This window comes from Chlorocebus sabaeus, chromosome 15, assembly GCF_047675955.1.
Source record: "Chlorocebus sabaeus isolate Y175 chromosome 15, mChlSab1.0.hap1, whole genome shotgun sequence".
NCBI lineage: Eukaryota > Metazoa > Chordata > Mammalia > Primates > Cercopithecidae > Chlorocebus > Chlorocebus sabaeus.
The window spans coordinates 41,991,171-42,013,064 of record NC_132918.1 but is presented as its reverse complement, the minus strand read 5'-3'; the positions used below and the strand labels follow the sequence as shown (position 1 = coordinate 42,013,064).

At 38.0% G+C, this 21,894-nt stretch overlaps 1 protein-coding gene across 6 annotated transcripts in view; it reads right to left on the bottom strand.

The window, feature by feature from the left end:
- Positions 1-21,431, bottom strand: part of HLTF (helicase like transcription factor) — a 56,448-nt gene extending 35,017 nt beyond the window's left edge. For all 6 annotated transcript variants that reach the window (XM_008008767.3, XM_008008768.3, XM_008008770.3 and 3 more), the window contains exons 1-8: positions 19,600-21,431; positions 17,946-18,153; positions 9,578-9,744; positions 7,901-8,034; positions 6,589-6,686; positions 4,945-5,019; positions 4,615-4,806; positions 1,543-1,638 (exon numbers count right to left, since the gene is read on the bottom strand). In XM_008008767.3, coding sequence (XP_008006958.3) covers positions 1,543-1,638; positions 4,615-4,806; positions 4,945-5,019; positions 6,589-6,686; positions 7,901-8,034; positions 9,578-9,744; positions 17,946-18,153; positions 19,600-19,931 — 1,302 coding nt within the window. In that variant the 5' untranslated portion in view covers positions 19,932-21,431. The remainder of the gene's footprint in view (positions 1-1,542; positions 1,639-4,614; positions 4,807-4,944; positions 5,020-6,588; positions 6,687-7,900; positions 8,035-9,577; positions 9,745-17,945; positions 18,154-19,599) is intronic.
- Between the last annotated feature and the right edge of the window lie 463 nt (positions 21,432-21,894).

Sequence of the window (21,894 nt, the reverse complement as noted above, 5' to 3'; positions counted from 1 at the left end):
ATTGTTAATTGATAATTTCTCAATTAATACTTGCGACTAAAGCCGTAAGCAGTCTTATGTGCTTCTATCAAATTTGGTAACCTAAAACTTCAGTTTCAATAACCAAATGTAGGAAGAACAAGACATAAAACACTAGGTTGCTCAGGGTTAGGAACTGAATCTGAGACTTCAACAGGTTTAACTCTCAATAAAAGTAGAAAGTAGGAAATATAACTAAGTGCAGACATTAATAAAATAAAATCTCAATAGCACTGACAGGAAACTGATGTACTGCCTTCACTGAAAACTAAAAACAGGGAAGAATGGCAATTGAGAAGAGTTCAGAAAAGAAGTATGTTGCATACATCTTTTTGCTATTTCCTTCTATTTAAGTTATTTGAATTTTCAGGTAAGAAAAGAAGTAACTGTTCCTCTCTAATAACATTTATTTTTCTCACTAATTTTTAATTCTTAGAGACCAAATATAAATGTATGTTTATATTATATACATATATACACACACACATACACACACACACAAAGTTTCAAGAAAAGTCACCCTTATTCTCATCACTAGGATGTAAGTTATTATTAACATTTTGGTACAGATAGTATACGTGAACGGACTTAAAACACACATGAATATATTATTTACAAAGTGAGGAACCAAACTTCACACAAAGATTTGTACCTGTCATTTTTTAAATAAAAAGAATCATGAAAGTGGTTATTCATTAAAAATAATACTTAATGGTTGCATTAAGTTTTATTAATGTAAGTTTTATGGCTATATCGTTTAACTGTTCCCTCATCAAAAGATGTTTCAAATTGTCCACCTTTATCTTATTTTTATTTATTTTAGAGACAGGGTCTCACAATGTCACTGAGGCTGGAGTGCAATCGTGCAATCATAGCTGACCATAGGATCAAACTCCTGGGTTCCAGCAATACCCCTGCTTCAGCCTCCCAGGTAGGTGGAACTACAGGCGCCAGTCACCATGCCCAGCCTTTAAAACAATGTTGAGGAAAAAAAAAACTTGTACTTTCTTTGGAAAAAATGAATTTCTGGTAACTCCTTTCCGATAGTTTCTTAGAAATGGCATCACTGACTGGCAAAATTGTTCAAAGATTATAAACAATTTTAAGTCTCTTGATAACAAATTATCAGTTGCTCTCAAGCATGTGATATCTGCTGGTGGCTCACACCTATAACCCCAGCACTTTGGGAGGCTGAGGCAGATAGATTGCTTGAACTCATGAGTTCGAGACCAGCCTGGACAACATGGTGAAATCCCATGACTTGAGATCGGGAAGGCAGAAGTTATAGTGATCCGAGATTGCAACACTGCACTCCAGCCTGGGCAACAGAGCCGCACCTTGTCTGAAAACATAAAAAGAAGGTGGCACGAACTTTCATTCTTATCAGCAACACATGAGAGACAGAGAGACCATTCACCACATTTCTGAAAACACAATTTCTTGATAGTTTTTTTTAATGATGAAATTTAAAGATTTCACAATAAACTGGAGGTTTCACATAAAGTGCACTTACTACTACTTTACCTTCTTCAGTAGATTCTTTTTAATTCTTTCAATAGGAAGAGGTCTGCCATCATGGAAGTTGGTGAGGATTACTGCAATGGCTGTAAGAGTTTTACCCTTAAAAATGTTTTAAAAAGAAAAATGGTCAGATTCTGAAACCCAGTTCACCAGAAAAACATTCCCATTTTAAAATCAAGTAATCGAATATCAAATATCATTCAAGGCCACAAAAGTGTACTGTATATACATGTCAATGAAAAATGAGTATTTCATTTAGTTAGAAAATGCTTTCCTCCACTGCATTATTAGGGAATTATTAAATTATTTACACTATAAAATATTACAAAGTATCTCTGAGAAATGTCATTTTATTGAATGACTGCTATTCTACAATTCTACATTTAACCCTGAACTATTGATTTTTATCATGCAACTATTTATAACTATTCATTTGCCATGAAGTTCGGAGCTAAAGTGATTAGTAATTCCAGTATGCATATAACCATTTTATTAAAATTTGACTTAAAGATAATACCAAGCTTAAAGTCATAACTTCTCCATAAAGCATAAAAGACATATTTCTTACGTATTTTTCTTAAGAGGAAGCATGTAATTTTTCAATGTTTACTGCAGCTTAATTCATAGTTGGCAATACAGAAGTAAATCTCTGGCAATTTTAAAGCAGTGTAAGTAACAGCAGTTTTAAAAGTGTGGTCCACAGGCTACTGGGGATGGGGAGGGTTTCCCAGGAGCCCTTCACGAAAATGTGAAGTCAAAACTGTTTTCATAATACTACTAAGATAGACCTTACTCTGTCAACATCTGCACTAATCCTACAAAAAGCCCAAATAGCAATGGCGAAAAAAGTGCCTCAGCATAAAACAAAGCAGCTGGTAGTAAGGGGTATATTAGTACTAGTCATCACATTCTTAACTGCCACATAGTTTTTTTAAAAAGTTTTCCTTAAGAAAGTTCTTGGCTGGGCGCAGTGGCTAAGGCCTATAATCCCAGCACTTTGGGAGGCTGAGGCGGGGTGGATCACCTGAGGTCAGGAGTTCAAGACCAGCCTGACCAACATGGTGAAACTCCGTCTCTACTAAACACAAAAAATTAGCCAGGTGTGGTGGCGCATGCCTGTAATCTCAGCTACTTAGGAGGCTGAGGCAGGAGAATCACTTGAACCTGGGAGGCGCAGGGTGCAATGAGCCAAGATTGAACCACTGCAATCCGGCCTGGGCAACAAGAGTGAAACTCCACCTCAACAACAAAAAAAAAAAAAAGAAGAAGAAGAAGAATGTTCTTGATGAAGCAGTACACATTAATTTTATTAAATCTCATTACTTAAGTACAAATCTTTTTAATATTCTGTGTAGTGAAATGGTAATTACATATGAACTACTTCTGTTACGTATCAAACTATGAGGGTTAGCTAGAGAAAAATCACTCAAGATGGGAGTTATAAGCTCAACTAATCACTTTTTTCATGCAACACCATTTTTACTTGAATGACAACTATCAATCACGACTGTCTAAAAGATATTTTCTTAAAAATGAACAAAGTGAGACTGTCATCTACAAAGGAAACAACTGAGATTATTTGTAAATGATAAAATGTGAGTTTTCAATAGAAAATTAGAATGTTGGAAAAGTTGTGACACTATGAACATAATGCCTTCCCAAAATGTAAATGATTTTCTAATAACATCAGTGGTAACATTAATGAATGTAAGTTTTGGATATTGCATACAAAATACATCAACATTTGGCAGGTCTGCCCAACTCAATGAAACAACATTTTCTAAAAGAGCAATGCTTGGTGTTATAAAAATCATACATGGGTAAAATATCCATTCAATGGGCAAGATACACAAATAGATTTTAATGGAACAGGGTATAAAAAGCTCACTGATATGATTTAGCATTCCATATTACAACAATTAACCTTTAATAAACTAATACTTACTGAATTTTGATGTAGTGTATCAAAAAAATCTGCAATTACCTAAAAAGCTATTAAAATACTCCTTCCTTTACAACTACATACCGTCGTAAGGACAAACTTTCTTCATATACTTCAACCAAAACAACCTAACAGAGCAGACTGAATGAAGAAGCAGGTGAGAATTCAGCTGCCATCTATTCGGCCAAACGCAGAGATGTGCAAAAATGTAAAACAATGCCAGTGTCTCAACAAAATTGTTAAGTGTCTTGGCATACTTTTCATTTAAAAATATGCTATTTACGTTAACAAGTAATGAGTCTGTACTGTTATCTTTAGTTACCATTGGCTAATACTATAAATACTGATAACAGCACCCAAAAACAAAAGTTCTTTGAGATCATTAATTTTTATAAGTAGAAGGAGTTACTGAGATCGAAAAATATAAAAACTGCTAGTGTAAGGACCCATAAATATTACTCTGCATACCACAATATTTGTGATGGAATACAATTTCACATGACATTGTTTTGTCTTTACTTTTTAAAAGAAAACCTATGAAAGACAGGTCACCCTGAATTTCAAAGAGCAAAGAAAATTGAGAAACATGGCCAGACAAGGTGGCCTACATTTGTAATCCCAGCACTTTGGGAGGCCAAGGCGGGTGGATCACTTGAAGTCAGGAGTTCAAAACCAGCCTGGCCAACGTGGTGAAACCCTGTCTCTATTAAAAATATACAAATTAGCTGGGCATGGTGGCACATGCCTGTAATCCCAGCTATTTGGGAGGCTGAGACAGGAGAAATGCTTGAACCTGGGAGGCAGAGGCTGCAGTGAGCCAAGATCGCACCACTGCACTCCAGCCTAGGTGACAGAGCAAGACTCCACCTCAAAAAAAAAAAAAAAAAAAAAAAAAAAAAGAAAACTGAGGAAAACATCTTTATACCATTATTGTTACCTAATTATTTTAATTGTACTTTAACCAAACCAAAACTTTACCACTATTTTAAGTAAAAACTATAGGAAACACAGTGTTCTACAAAGATAGTAAAATCTAGTCCCAAACTGGTATCAACATATTCCTATCTCTTTTTACTTCAAAATTACTTTCTAGAAAAAATTAGATTTTATTAACTAAAGAAAAAAATAATTACCAAACCCATATCATCAGCTAAAATTCCTCCATGGACATTTTCTGGTCGGTCCTTCTCAGAAAAATTTGTTATTGTGTTATAGTATAAGTCATTTCGCTGTTCCCAGAATGGTGGAAGTTCTTTGCTGTTTTCCCGTGACACCATCCAAGCTAGAGCTTGTTTTTGATGTGGAAGCAGTGGTGTTTCAATAGCCTATAAATAAAAAGTCATAAAGGCAAATACAGTAAGTCATTCCTTTTTTCACATGCAGATCCTGTGATTAAACAAAGAGTAGATTATAAGTACATTTAAACATTGAGTAGTCTTAAATAAAAAATATTGGTTCAATACCTCAGCTGGTTCCATTTCATGGGTTTTATCATCTTCTTTCAAATCTTCAAACAATTTGTCAAATTCTGTTTTAAGCTACAACAAACAGCAACAAGAAATAATGTAAAACAAACTAATTAAAATAATACTTGCATGTAAGTCAGATTTGAAATCATTTAATTAACTGACATTAATGTCAAATGGGCCAGGAGTGGTGGCTCATGCCAATAATCTCAGCACTTTGGGAGACCAAGGTGGGAGGATCACTTGAGCTCAGGAGTTTGAGACTAGCCTGGACAACATAGTGAGAGATCTCATCTCTACAAAAAAATATTTACAAAATTAGCCAGGCATGGTGATACATGCCTATAGTTCTGGCTCCTAAGGATGCTGAGATGGGAGAATCACTTGAGCCCAGTAGGTAGAGGCTACAGTGAACCATGATTATGCCACTGCACTCCAGTCTGGGCAAGTAAGTGAGACCCAGTCCCAAAAAATTAAAAAACTGAAATTAAATTAAATTTAAAAAAACACAAAATAGTCACACATCAAAAAGGCACATAAATCAACCCTAGGATTACACTACTCACTGAAGAGAGAACGAACAGATGCTTTAGTTTTTAGGAGGTAAAAGAATATAAAAGAGTTTTAAGTCCTGAGTTTCAGTCACAGTTTTATCACAAATAAGCTTATATATAAGTTTTGGCAAGACTTGACCTTTATGGCCCCATGTCTTATTCCTATAAAATGAAAGGGATGAACTAAATTTAGATTGTCTCTAAGGTTCCTTCTACCATTAAAATTCTGTGATGCTATCAGTTGTATTCAAAATATTTTGTCAGTCCTACCAGGTCAATGACATTCCATTTATTATTACTGCAATAAGGAACTTGCCATGCACTATAGGATTCTTTTATTATTATGCTAATTTAATTGACTATTTAAACTAGGTTAGTCCAATTTTATATCAACATATATGTGACACAGATATTTTTGAAAATTAACACATAAACACAGCAGCAGCTCAGAAGAAATCAGGCCAGGACTAAAAAATCAGAAGTAACCTGGGGTTTATCTACCGGAAACATGCTCAAGTCCTTCTAACAATAAGCAGGGGAAATATGGTAACTACAATTAGTAGATGAAAGGACTAACACTGGTAGGTACAAACATCAAAAAAAGTTTAATGTTATTTTTAAATTGATTAGCATTAGTTTATTTTATATACTTTTTTTCAAAGAAATTCAGCAGAACGTCATCCTAAATTATAAATTAGACAAAGATAATGTGAAGAATTGGGAGTTAATTCTTTCACATTGCATTTGCAAAATTACTGAAAGGAGTAAGTCTCAACTTCAATTTTTTTCTTAAAATTACTACATGAACATTTAAAACATTTCAAATACAAAAACATGCCATGCATAAACAGTAACGTGTGTGTTTTGCATGTTAGGTACAAATGTTCACGTATGGATTTATTCCTTATCAGAACTTTTTACATAAAATGTTAACATATATATATATATTCTATTCTATAACATGTTTCATTATAAATATATTTGAAGATGACAAATACCTACACGTACATATTCATCCTGTTCTTTTAAATACAACCCGCAACATTTGATATTCACTTTTAGATTACAAAATAAAAGAGAAGCACACCTGTTCAGTAGTCATCTGTACTGCAGCATGCACTGGCATACTATAGCTTGGTCCAGCTCTTCCAGAGCCCCAACCACTTTCCAAATTGAATCCTAAAGCTATAATTTTCAAAATAAAAAGAATAAAGCCATCAAATAAAATAGGTTTTTATCTTTTATTAAGTAGCTTTTAAAATGTTCATAACAGGGCTGGGTGCTGTGGCTCACGCCTGTAACCCCAGCACTTTGGGAGGCCAAGGCAGGTGGTTTGCTTGAGCCCAGAACTTCGAGACTAGACTGAGCAACACGGTGAAATTCTGTCTGTACAAAAAATACAAAAATTAGCAGAGCATGATGGTGCACACCCATAGACCCAGCTACTCGGGAGGCTCAGGTGGAGGGATTGCTGGAGCACAGGAGGTCAAAGTTGTACCAAGCCATTGATCGTGGCCACTGTACTCCAGCCCAGGTGACAGAGCAAGACTCTGTCTCAAAATATATACACAAATAAATAAATAAAATGTGCATAACAAACTGCATTAAAAGCCTTGTATTGCCGGGCGCGGTGGCTCACGCCTCTAATCCCAGCACTTTGGGAGGCTGAGGCGGGCGGATCACAAGGTCAGGAGATCGAGACCATGGTGAAACCCCGTCTCTACTAAAAAATAGAAAAAAATTGGCCGGGCGCAGTGGCGGGCGCCTGTAGTCCCAGCTACTCGGGAGGCTGAGGCAGGAGAATGGCGTGAACCCGGGAGGCGGAGCTTGCAGTGAGCCAAGATTGCGCCACTGCACTCCAGTCTGGGCGACAGAGCGAGACTCCGTCTCACAAAAAAAAAACAAAAAAACAAAACAAAAAAAAAGCCTTGTATTTTAGAGGTTTTTAAAAAGCTAAATACTAAATCACTCAAAAAACACAAGTAATTCCACATTATTTGAACAAACTCTTGCCAAGCACTCCTTTTCGTTCACTATTACAAGATTCTCTTTGTCTAAAATTTATCAAAAAGAATGTTTAAAGTCAGGGGTTTCCGATGTTACCATTACGGAAAATTAGCGGAGGGTATATATGAGAATTCCTTGTATATATACTTTTTCTTTAATTTTTTTGTTTAATATCCCCTCACTATTCTGACCGTGTATATTTTTATGTGTGAATCTATTTGAATAGAGGCAAAAGGAAAAATCACAGACTTCCTCAAAAAGACTCTTGAAAAAAACTTGTACCTTGGAGCCTTGAGCACAAATTAGCCAACAAACTCCAAGAGAGAATAAATGTTTCATAATCCCTGCATCTTATAATATCAGAATAATATTAAGTCAAACCCTAAACTTACTTTTTGGTGCAGGACCCAATTTAAATCCATGTTTCTTCAACTGATCTGAAACCGCTTTTCTATTTTCTTCTTTTCCCCAAAAAGTCATATGCAGAGGCATGGTAAAAGCATTGTTTGCACCAAAAGGAACAACCCTATTATATTTGGGAGAAAAAGAAAGGGAAATTAGAAGCATTACTTTTTATCCCCACTAAGAAGTAGTTCAATATTTTAAGTGTATCATTTACATTTTACGTGGAAGTAAAGTAATAAGGAACTAGTTGGGCAGACTTGAAAGAAAAAAAGGACAAGGAATAGAATCACAAACAATCAGAAGAAAAGGGTGATTTTTAGAAACAGAGTGTCAGAAAACACATTGAGAAAATGGAATAAAGCACTTTTAAAAATGCAATGGCCCTGTAAACAAGATTGTAATATAAGTAAAATAAGTTAAATGAAAGGGTAGAGCTTCAGCTGATGGAACCACTGAGGGTAGTAACTCATTCTGCTTGGAAAATGGAGAATGCAAGAACTTGTGATTCACTAAGTTATTCTTAATAACTGAAAAACCTGATAAACTGAAAAAGAAGAAAACAAAGTGAGACATTACTGAGCATTTATTTTATCTTCCAAACTCACCTAGGATTATGATATGAATATCCTAAAAATTAGAATTAGAATATCAAGATCCTAAATATTCTGGATACTTAAATTGAGATCACAAGTACAAATGCCTAAAAGAGAAATGGTAACTGAAAGACTAGAAAGAGTTTAAAAAAAGAAAAAAGAAAGAAATAGGTGATAAAACTGGGAGAGCACATGCCCTAGCTAAAGGGAGAGTTCCAGTCAACTGTTGTCATATGGAAGTGACAACTCATCCTGCATTGCCAGATTTTCCACTTTTTGAGTGAAAAATAAGTTTTTTGTATTTAAGGAAATAAATTAGTATGTATAAAATGCAGACTAGCAAGGTATTTCAATATTAGTACTAAACAAAAAACTGTCTAAAACACTGCAGGGCAAAATGAAATCCACCTACATCATATCACAGAATACCAGTTTATAACCTCCGATATAAACAAACACTTCCAGGCCAGGCGCGGTGGCTCACGCTTGTAATCCTAGCATTTTGGGAGGCTGAGGGGGGCAGATCACCTGAGGTCAGGAGTTCGAGACCAGCCTGGCCAACATGGTAAATCCCTGTTGCTACTAAAAAAATATAAAAATCAGCTGGGCATGGTGGCGGGCACCTGTGGCTACTCTGGAGGCTAGGGCAGGGAGAGTTGCTTGAACCCGGGAGGCAGAGGTTGCAGTGAGCCGAGATCACACAACTGCACTACAGCCTGGGTGACAGAGTGAGACTCTGTCTCAAAATAAATAAACAAACAAACAAACACTTCCAAATTCCTAAACCTAGTTACCAAAAGGTTTGGAGAAATGGGATGTACTTCCTAATATTTGAACCAAGGTCTATTTTCTCCATGGTAATAATTCCATAGGAAAACGAGAGGACAATTGTTTAATGGCTGGGGTACTAGAAGTATGTAAAAGGAGAATTAAAACTTTATTTAACACATACCAAGAGTACAGTGATAGAAATTGTTAGCATACCTTTATAGGCTCTAACAAGAAGGCCTAACTAGTTCAAAGATGACTATAATTCACAATTATTAAAACTAAATTCTGAAAGTACATTACCCTTCAACTTGTGCCAGTTTGTTGTCCATGATATAGGCCAAAGCACCTGCAAGATCTTTCTTTAAATGGCCAACCTGATTTCCATTCACATTGTTTACTTTAATTGCATTCTTATCATAAGGGTTATTAGGATCTCGTTGTAATGCAACCATTTCATTATTATTAACCTAATAAAAATGATAAACAGATAATATTACATTATAAATAATAGACAATAACTTTGTTATACTTTATCTGGGATTTCCATTCATTTTTTAATGCTACTGCTAAACACTGCACATAAGAAAAATATATTTTCTTAGACACAAACTACAGAAATATTAACATATTTATTATGATTCTTTAATATTACTTTTCTAATCTATATTCATTAGGAAGTTAACAAATCCTTAATGTCTAAAAAATAGTCAAACGTAAACTAGCAAATTCAAATTATCTTAAAATTTTCAACATCATAACTTCTGAAAAATGGCTAACCTTTATTGAGTGCTTACTATGTGCCAAGCATTGGTCTAAGTACATTGCACAGACTGAATTTTTAAAACCTCACAGCTCTATTGGGAGGTACTATCATTATTTCCATTTCACAAATGAAGAAACTGAAGCACAGAAAAGTTAAGTAACTTGTTCAAGGTCACAAAGTTAAAAAGTAGCAGAGCTAGGATCTGAACCCAGACAGGGTGGTTCCTGAGCCTCAATTCTCCAGAATCTAAAAGTCAGGGAATAAGGCATTTATAAGTCAGGATGGAACTAGGTAAGAAAAATACATCCATGCCATTCTCATTCTACTTTATTAAAAACTGTATGATGTAACTTAAATATTATGATGTATATTTTTAAAAACTGAAGGAGTGTAACACAACAAAGAATGGTAGAATAAAGACTTTCAAAAATTTCTCAATAAAAGCAACAAAAAACTAGATAAATTATTTGTCAGAATCAAATGTTACAGAACACTGAGAACTAAATCAAAGGCTTACAGAAATCTGGGTAACACTTATTCAAGAATAAAAAGAATAAACAGCTGAATAACAGTACTTCAGTCCCATCCCCAGCAATACTGTAGCCTTTAAAAATAAGAGCGTGTGGCCAGGCACAGTAGCTCACGACCTCAGTACTTGGGGAGGCCGAGGTGGGCAGATCACGAGGTCAAGAAATCAAGACCATCCTGGCCAACATGGTGAGACCCTATCTCTACTAAAAATACAAAAATTAGCTGGGTGTGGTGGCGTGCACCTGTAGTCCTAGCTACTTGGGAGACTGAGGCAGGAGAATCGCTTGAACCTAGGAGGCGGAGGTTGCAGTGAGCCGAGATAGCGCCACTGCACTCCAGCCTGGCAACAGAGCGAGACTCCATCTCAAAAAAATAAAATTAAATAAATAAATAAATAAATGTAAAAATAATAGCTTGTTGGGATCCTAGGTAAAGCCTGGCAGTCAACAGAGAAAAACAGAATGGAGTTACAGTTCTTTCAGAGATTCATTCCCAAGGAACTGTTATTCTCCTGAAGTTCCCCAGAAGACCCCACTTGCAAGGTTGACTGTATTTAACCTCTGAGCTCACCAAGTACAAAAAAACCTCCCTTGGGTGAATGTTTGTCAAAAACAATTTTACAGGAAAGTGTTTTAACTTCATGGCTGCCTGAGGCAAAAAAACAAGGCTTGTAAAGAAGAGCTAAGGAATGAGATGTCTGTGATGGCTTTGAAAAGCTCCAATGTATTTCTGGAAATCTAGAAGGCCATAAGCAGGCACAGGGCTGGTATGCATGACCAGAGCTGTGCACATTCTCAAGAAAGACCTGAGAAGGCCCTAAACTCTCACCTTTGCCTGAACTTGAGGTATTTAAACAAGCTAGAAGTGAAAGCTAAAGCAGAGTTGTGAAGTGCCTTAGAATGTTGAAGGAATGGCTCAACATACAGAAGTTCTCAGCAAAGAATGTGCAATTTATTTGTTCTGGCACAATCATTAGCTGACCACTAAGCTATCCAAGTACAGACTTCAGTGACCACACATGATAAAGGATAGACATCACAGAATTAATTCAGAAAAATCACTAACACACACACACACAATTAATTACAAAAATCAGCAACAACAAACCACCCTGGAAGGGAGGAGAATCTGATTTCCAGAGTTGCCACATTATTTAAAATGTCAAATTTTCAAGAAAAAAAGTACAAGACATGCAAAAAAACAAGAAAGTATGGTCTATACACAGAATCAATGTCAACTGTCCCCAAGAAAGTATAGATTTTTCACACAATAGAAAAAGAATTTAAGTCAGTTATTTTAAATATGTTCAAAGGGGCTGGGCATGGTGGCTCACACTTGTAATCCCAGCACTCTAGGAGGCTGAAGTGGGAGGGATCTCTTGAGGCCAGGAATCTGAGACCAGCCTGGGAAACACAGCAAGACCCCATTTCTACAAAATAAAAACAGAAAAATTAGCCAGGTATGGTGGTACGTGCCTGTAGTCCCAGCTACTCAAGAGTCTGAGGTGGGAGGACTGCTTGAATCCAGTTCAAGGTTACAGTGAGCTATGATCACGCCACTGCAGTCCAGCCTGGGTAATAGAGCAAGACCTTATCTTTAAAAAAATTAAAAAGTTCAAAGACCTAAAGCAAACCATTTCGTTTGACATGAAAACGCATGTCTAAAAGCATGAAAACAATGTCTCACCAAACAGCAATTCTAGAGTCAAAAGGTACAATAACTGAAGAAAAAAATTCACCAGAGAGACTCAACAGCAAATTTGAACAGGCATAAGAAAAATCAGTGAGGCTGAAGATAGGTCAATTGAGATTATACAATCTAAGGAACAAAAAAATGAAACACATAACACAGCCTCAGAAACTTGTAACATCAAGTATATTAACATACATACATAATAAAAATACCATAAGGAGAAAAGAGAAAGGGGCAAAAAAAAAAAAATTTAAAGAAATAACAGCCAAAACCTTCCCAATTTGATGAAAACCACTACTCTACACATACAAGACACTCAACAACTCCAACTAAAATAAACTCAAAGAGATCCACACCTGGTCACATCATAATCTGTCAAAAGAAGCTTGAGACCAGCTGGGACAACAGAGCAACAGTTTCCAAAAAAAAAAAAAAATTATTTAAAAAAATAAAAAATAAATTTTTAAGTATAATTTTTTGTAATTTTTGTCCTATCTGACTAAAAAGTATATAAATTATAAATCTTTGTTGATAGGTATACTACATATATAAAGATATACCTTGTATGATAACAGCACAAAAGAAGGCGAAAGGATGGAGCTGTGAGCAAAAGTTTTTTTCGGGGGTTTTTGTTGTTGTTTTGAGACAGAGCCTTGCTCTGTCGCTAGAGTACAGTCGCACAATCTCAGCTCACTGCAACCTCTGACTCCCTAGTTCATGTGATTCTCCTGCCTCAGCCTCCCGAGTAGCTGGGACTACAGGCAGGTGCCACCATGCCCAGCTAATTTTTGTATTTTTAGTAGAGATGGGGTTTCACCACATTGGCTGGGATGGTCTCGATCTCCTGACCTCGTGATCCGCCCACCTTGGCCTCCCAAACTGCTGGGATTACAGGCATGAGCCATCATGCCCAGCCGCAAAGTTTTTTTCTATACTATTAAGTTGGCATTAATCCAAACTAGGTTCTTATAAATTAAGTCATTAATTGTAGTCCCTAAAGCAATCATTAGTAACTCAAAATACATAGTAAAAGAAACAAGGGAATTAAAATGGTACACTAAAAAAAAATCTATTTAACATAAAAGTGAGTATTGGAGGCCAGACCCAAATGCTACATATTGTATCATTCCACTTACATGAAATGTCAAGAGGAGGCAAATCCATATACACAGGAAGTAGAATGATTCATGGTTGCCAGGGAATGAGGGGTAGAAGTAATGGGAGTGACTACAAATGGGAATGAGGTTTCTTTTTGGAGTAATGAAAATGTTTTGGAACTAGATTGTAGGGATGGTTGCACAACCTTATGAGTATTCTAAAAACTACTCAACTGTATACTTTAAAATGGTAAATTTTATTATAAATGTATCTCAATTTTTAAAAATTCCTTTAAAATATACAAGAAAGCTGCTTCAAACCTCTCCCAGCATCTGTCTACTGACTCAAGAGATTACAACCAGAACCAAACAGAGTATTAGACAGATATTCATCTCTAGCCCTTTGGAGATATTATCTATGAGGCATAGCTACGCTCTCTCCCAGTCACCACCCCTCTGCCACTGCCTACAGGCTGTATTATGCAAATAAACTGCATAATACATAAACTGTATTATGCAAATCCTAGAAAATACATAACCAAAAAAAAAAAAAAAAAAAAAAAGGCAGGGCACAAAACTAACAATTTTTGAGCATTTCATCTCAAATAAGGTATTACATAATTGTAATTTATCATAATAAGCTATCATGAACTGTCATTACAAATAACTAATTACTAGAATTTTAAATAAAACATATGAGCCAAAATATTGGAGACTATAAAAACAAAAACATGGTTCCAGCACCAAAAAAAATAGAACATATAAAAAACACACAAAAGATAATAAAAGGAATGAGAATTAATCATAACAGTATACTCATACCCTGCACAACAACATTTCAGCAATGACAGACCACATACATTATGTAATAGCTGTTCCACAAGATTATAACGGGGCTTCACTATAGAAGTGTACCATTTTTTATCTTTTATATAATATTTTTACTGTACTTTTTCATGTTATATATGCTTAAATACACAAATGTGTTACAATTGCCCACAGTATTCAGTAAAGTAACATCTTATTCACTCTACGTTCCCACAAAGAAATCACCTAACACATTTCTCAGAAAGTATCTTCATTGTTAACCAACACATAACTGTATTTTAAAATACAAAAAGAAATAAACCACCTTATTACAAAATAAAGCCATTGATGGGTCAAAAAGCAAAAAATTTAACCATACGCTTATTGAAAACACACTTTAAAAAAAAACACAACAAAACAAAGAAAAAATAAAAATAAGAATAAAAAAACACCAGAGTTAAAAATAAAGAATGCTACTATATAACAAATCTTGGTGGCTAAAGGCGATGCAATACTTACACGTTTAAAGATTAAAAGATTAAATGACTCAAATTAAGGCTCAAATTGTAAGTCCAACAGAAAAAAAAAGAAAATGAACTAAGTAGAAAAACCGAATGTAAGAGAGTAATTATTAAGCCAAGAAACATAATCATTAAGAAAAATCTACGAGAGGCTGCCTTGAAATGATGTCACAGTTAATCAATAAAAAAGACACAAATGTATAATGCAAAGAATAAAAACAGGAATACAACCACCTTTTTTTTTTTTTTTTTTTTTTGAGACGGAGTCTGGCTCTGTCACCCAGGCTGGAGTGCAGTGGCCAGATCTCTGCTCACCGCAAGCTCCGCCTCCCGGGTTTACGCCATTCTCCTGCCTCAGCCTCCCAAGTAGCTGGGACTACAGGCGCCGCCACCTCGCCCGGCTAGTTTTTTGTACTTTTTAGTAGAGACGGGGTTTCACCGTGTTAGCCAGGATGGCCTCGATCTCCTGACCTCGTGATCCGCCCGTCTCGGCCTCCCAAAGTGCTGGGATTACAGGCTTGAGCCACCGCGCCCGGCCACAACCACCTTTTTTTAAAAGTTTTTAAAAAGTTTAATGGAGCCAATAAGGCATATAAAATTGTGTTCTGGCAGACATTTAAAAAATGGCACATTTTATCAAAATTTGACAATTCAGAGTTAAGAGTACTGAAACTAAGGTTCAGAGCACCAACTTAAAACAACCAAAAAAATGGTTATTCAACTTGGAAAGAGGAACTAGAACCAAGGCATAGACAGGAGTTTAAATACGTGTTCCTTGATCTCAAAATCCTTCAGGAACAGGAGTTCTGGTCACTTGTGAGCATCACAAGTTTGTCACACCACCAAATCCCAATTCCAGAAAATTACAGTTACAATTTTATAAGGATAAATGATTACTATGCACAATTCTATGGGAATAAGTTCCACTATCTAAATAAAATGGATGCTTTTCTTCAAAAATATAAATAACCAAAATTGACCAAAGTAGTACTTAAATTACGCTGAGTGAAAAATGCCAGACTTAAAATAGTACATATTGTATAATTCAATGTACGTGAAGTTCTAGAATAGGCAAAACTTATCTATAGTGATAGAAATCAGACTTGCAATTGCCTAGGGCAGGAGCAGGGAAAAATGATTGTACTAGGATACAAGATACTTTCAGGGAGATGGATACAATCTGTATCTTGATTGGGGTAATAGTTATCAGGTATACATCTTTGTCAAAACACTAGGATCATATATTTAAAATATGTACATTTTATCATATGTAAACCACATCTCAATAAAGTAGAAAAAACTTAAAATAACAAGTATGCAAAGATAGTACCTCAACTTTTATTACTTTTTTATAATAGTGATTAACTCAAAAATGTCCATCAATAAGGAAATTATAAGTCCAATATAGATGATATTCCTAATCACATTAGGGATATCTTTTTATTAATATGTAATATGATTCCAATTTACATGCATATACTCATACAAGTGTAGAAGGTAAGTTACGGTTCTGAATGATACACTTTAGAAGATTTAATGCTTTTTTAGCCATTTAAAAATAATGAACATGGCTGGGCGCGATGGCTCATGCCTGTAATCCCAGCACTTTGGAAGGCCAAGGTGAGTGGATCACCTGAGGTCAGGAGTTCAAGATCAGCCTGACCAACATGGCAAAACCTCATCTCTCCTAAATACAAAAAGTTAGCTGGGCGTGATGGTGCATGCCTGTAATCCCAGCTACTTAGGAGGCTGTTGCAGAAGAACCGCTTGAACCTGGGAGGCAGAGGTTGCAGTGAGCCAAGACTTCACCACTGCACTCCAGTCTGGGCAATACAAGCGAGATTCTGTCTCAGAAAAAAAAAAAAAAAAAAAGAACATGTATTAATTACAAAATAAATGATATCTCAACACAGTGTTCCTGGAAAAACTAAAATTTAAAATATATATTTGGCAAAAGAAGAAAACTGATGATTACATTTTTCCAACACACACTAGCTTACCGAGGTCACAGAGATTATTCTCAGATCAAAAATACTGATTGTTCTAAGATAAATAACTACCACAATCTAATATTTCATGGTGGTATAAAATAATTATTGAAAACAATGTAAGTTTTGAAAAATTAGCACAAATCTGAAACAGAAAAGCTCAGAAATGCATATGAGAGCTAGAGAATATATAGATACGAAATAAGAACTGATGGATTTCAAGAATCTATTAGAAAAAACTAGAGGCTGGGCACAGAATCCCAGCACGTGGGGAGGCCAAGGTGGGCGGATCACTTGAGCCCAGGAGTTCCAGATCAGCCTGGACAACATACCAAAACCTACAAAAAAATACAAAAAAAAAATACAAAAACTAGCTGGGTATGGTGGCAAACACCTGCAGTTCCAGCTACTCGGGAGGCTGAAGTGGGAGAATTGCTTGAGTCTGGGAGGCAGAGATTGCAGTGAGGCCAGATCAGGCCACTGCACTCCACCCTGGGCAACAAAATGAAACTTGGTCTCAAAAAAAAAAAAAAAATCTAATTCTCTTAAGTGAAAGAGAAAATCACACTGGCCTGAAAATTCTATACAACATTAGGATATGGAGAGAAACTATATATTACAAAGATTTAAAATTCAGCCCAACTGTCATTAAGTCCTTCACAACTTTCATTTTATGAAACTGTCATTCATAAAATGCCACAATTATGACAAAAACTTAGGAAATATTGTTTCTTCCTAAGGAATCTCCCAGACAACACATTTCAGACAATCAAAAAACAACTTGTAAAGTTCCAATGTAAAGGAAATATAGGAGAAAAACAAATCCAGAACATGAAACTCCCAAGGAATCTCCTGCTGAACATGCTTCAGACACCCAAAAATAAAAAAGATTTAAGCAGCTTAAAAGTAAGAAACATACGGAGAAATGAAAGAATAAAATCCAGAAGATTCCACAAAACTACCTCCTTTTTGCAACAAAGTGATGACATGAACAAGGCACTGGGGTGTGGGGGCGGGGGGTTACCCATAATAACCAAACATAAGGCACTGAGACCAAGCATAGTGGCTCACTCCTGTAATCCCAACACTCTGGGAGGCTGAGGTGGGAGGGTCACTTGAGGTATTTTTTATTTTTTGGGTACAAATATTTCATTAACTTAAAGTAAAATAAAGATGAACCGTACACATCACCTGCTAATTCTCTTATTTTCTAGATTAACGCCACAAATATAATCAAAATTTAACTTAATTATCTACTATTATACTCACTACTCCCGTGTAATAGCGTAGTCCAACCACATGACCTCTCAAACTTCCAAATAAAACGGAATCTAGTTCTTCATCACTAGTTAGGAAGTCATCTGGAGGGATAACATCTTGGAACTCAAAACGTGGAAAGAAAGTTGGATATGAGAGGCGTGGAAAATTTCCATGAACTCCATACTGCACAGTCTGCAAGTACTTCCAAACAGGATCCCTATTTTTTTTTTTAAAGGCAAAGAAAAACAATATTTAAGTACTTCCAAAGACCATATGAGTAGTTTTCTCATGCTTTACTTCAGCAAATGAAATCTTACATGGGAATCAGAGTAAAGATTAATAGTTAGTTACTCTTGTTAAAGCAGGAATTGCAGTGAGTGGAGAAGGCTTCCCAGGAACTTTACCTGTTTTCAATATTGGCTCTTCTACCTGCCTAGGAATTCAAAATGAATTCAAAATGAAAAGCCTAGTCAGAGCTCACTAACCTCTTTCCTAGTGAAAATCATCTAAACTGAAATGTATATGATGTCTGTAAATACAATTATGGGCCAGATGTGGTGGCTCACGCCTGGAATCCCAGCACTGTGGGAGGCAGAGACAGGTGGATTACCTGAGGTCAGGAATTTGAGACCAACCTGGCCAACATGGTGAAACCCTGTCTCTATTACAAATACAAAAATTAGCCGGGCGTGGTGGTGTACATCTGTAATCCCAGCTACTCTGGAGGCTGAGGCAGGAGAATCACTTGAACCCGGGAGGCGGAGGGTGCAGTGAGCCAAGATTATGCCACGACACTCCAGCCTGGACGACAGAGCGAGACTCCATCTCAAAAACATAAATTATTTAAAAAAAAAAATTACATGCCAAAATTTCAATAGGGATTCAGCTACAAAAGACTTACAAAAATATAACTATTATTGTATACGAAGTTGTTTATAAGTTTCCAGAAAATACATCCAGCATCCATCACTGTAACTCCCTCTGAGCAGAACACTTACTTTATTCTGGTATCTAAACCACGCCACCGTGGGAAATTGGCCCCAAGCCACCCGTACCCGCCTCCCGTCGCTGGTTTAAGCATTACCCCAAATCCGTTACGTGTAACTGTTTCGGGAATGACCATAAAAACCAATTTGGACAATGAAAAGTGAGGGGAAGTCTACTAGAGCATTGCAGAAAGTTTCCATTCTCCTAAGAACAGTCGCTTATTTGCGCTGCGTTTTCCTTGCAAGTGGCGCATATCTCTATTAGCTCCTCTGCAAATACGTATCTGCACGTCTGTGCATACACATAAGCTGTGAGCCACTTGGGGACAACGGCTGTCTTACTCGGCCCTCCACCCAGCATAATGCCTGCCGCACAGTGGGTATCTAATGGATGTTTTGTTGAATAACACATGGGCCGAGAGGCTTTAAGCCCCAGGCCCCCCACAGTCGGTGACAGAGATTTCCCAAGTCCCTAACACGAGACTCGCCCTAATAGCCCCTACTCGCTAGCCAAGACAATGCATTTATTTCTCCCGCGGCCACATATGCGACCAACAGAACGAATACAGCTGCACAAATCGCCCGGGGAACGTGGAGGAACGCGGGGAAGGTCAGGTTCATTTGGGGACGCCTCCAGGCCCTTAACCCCAGCGCCCCACCCCCTCCGCCCCCTTCACCTCTTGAACATCCAGGACATGGCGCTGAGTGGGATGACAAGAGGAGCGCCTCGGCTCCCCTGGATCGTTCTCGAGCCGCCTCGATACGCCTCGTTCCAGGTCCCGCAGCCCTGAAGCAGGGAACAAATTCCGAGCGCCGGATAAGGAGCGCACGACTGAAAGATAAGTCGCGGCGAGTCTAGTGAGACGTCGACGCCGTCTCCTTCTAGCAACAATCTGGGAGACCAGCGTCGCTCTGTGACTGGCACTAGGAAAGCCCAATCACGAAGAGAAGAGTGCGGAGCCAAACCAATCAGAGCACAGAAGGGAGGGTAACTCCGCCCCGCTGCCATTCAAAGACTGCGGGGGGTCCCGGCTGCAAGGGTGGTTCCATCCGGGTTCTTCCCCGCCCCCAAAGCGGGCGCGCGGGAAAGCCACGAGGCCCCAGGAGTGCGACTGCGGTGCCTGCGGTGCAGGCGTTTTGTTTGATTCCCTTCCTTAAACGGAGGGAAACGACTTTCCTTTACCCCACAAGTCATAAGACTCAACCCCATTCTAAAGCCTCTACCGTCTCCTTCCTCTTATTTTCTCCTCATCTAATGTGGCACGTAATAGGGCCTTATACTGAAGGAGCTCCACAGTTTATGAGACCTGGAGCTACCGGCGAGATAGTTTGTTTCATTCCCTGTGGTGAACTCTGGGGACTTTCGCTCCAAATTTTCATGTTAAGCCTCAGCGTATGGATGAGACACAACGAGGTTGGAAAATCTTAAATGGAACTTAGAGTCCCCTCCCCACCTCTTTTCGTTATTTTTAAGGAAAATTTTCCTTTCTTGGTACAGGAAAGCCATCACATGTTTATCACAGATATGGGGGCGTTTGCCGGAAATGGTGGACAGGACCCTTTTCCCAGTGGGCACGTGGCTGCTCCAGCCCAGCTGGGGAAACCCTTGTTTTCCCCAAGGAACTGCAGAGGGGCGCTCTGAGGCCCTCCACGGCTCGCTTTCCAGAGACTGAGGTGACTGGAAGGAGAATGCAGCCCTGGGACCGTCAGCCTTGGACCAGCTGCAGCCCATGCCTATCAGGGCTGGTCCCTGCGCGTTGGGGATGGAGAGGAGGCTGCTGTCCCCGAAGGTGGCCTTTTAATCGCACAGGGCGGGAAGCTGGTGATGGCGCCGATCTGCACAGGCGGTGCCGTGGAACTGCCAGAGAATACTTGCCCGTCACAGAGAGGTCCACATTACACGCCCGTCAACACAATAATACTAGGTGGTCAGCTTTTCTTTTCTTTTTTCTTTTTCTGTTTTTTCCCTTTTTTATTGAGACGGAGTCTCGCTCCGTCCCCCAGGCGGGAGTGCAATGGTGCGATCTTGGCTCACTGCAACCTCCGCCTCCCGGGTTCAAGCGATTCTCCTGCCTCAGCCTCTCGAGTAGCCGAGATTACAAGCGCCCGCCACCAGGCCCAGCTAATTTTTGTACTTTTAGTAGAGATGGGATTTCACCATGTTGGCCAGGCTGGTCTTGAACTCCTGACCTCAGGTGATCTGCCCGCCTCGGCCTCTCAAAAGTGCTGGGATTACAGGCGTTAGCCGCCGTGCCAGGCCGGTAGTCAGCTTTTCAAGAGACATTTGTTCATTATCGTAAATAAACTGTAGTGATCTGTAATCATGAACCTTGGACGAGCAACAGAATGCGAAGCAATTTATTTCATTTGACCAAAGTTGATGAAGAAGATAAAGACAATGGCATTTCAAGTTATTTTAATTGTTTTATGTTCTTCTTGAAGTGTGTTGAGGCAGATGGCAATACAATTCAGCATTTGGTATGCCAGATTTTAAATAAATTCTTGGAAAATATGCCAGAAATTGCTCAAATTGATGTTTTGTGTGTAAGAGTAAGAAAGTCAGACTCACTAGACAAAGAAAAAATTCCAAATGCGAGAAGGTAGCTCTTTCAGACTTAAGACTGGCCAGGGGCAATGGCTCACACCTGTAATCCCAGCACTTTGGGAGGCTGAGTTGGGTGGATCGCCTGAGGTCAGAAGTTCGAGACCAGCCTGTCCAACATAGTAAAAGCCCAACTCTACTAAGAAAATACAAAAATTAGCCGGACGTGGTGGCGCAAGCCTGTAGTCCCAGCTACGTGGGAGGCTGAGGCAGGAAAATCGCTTGAACCAGGGAGACAGAGGTTGTAGTGAGTCGAGATGAAGCCACCACACTCCACCCTGAGCAACAGAGTGAGACTCTGTCTCAAAAAAATAAAAAGACTTAAGATCTATGAATAATGACTGTCCCATGGTTAAAGAATGTGCTTTGA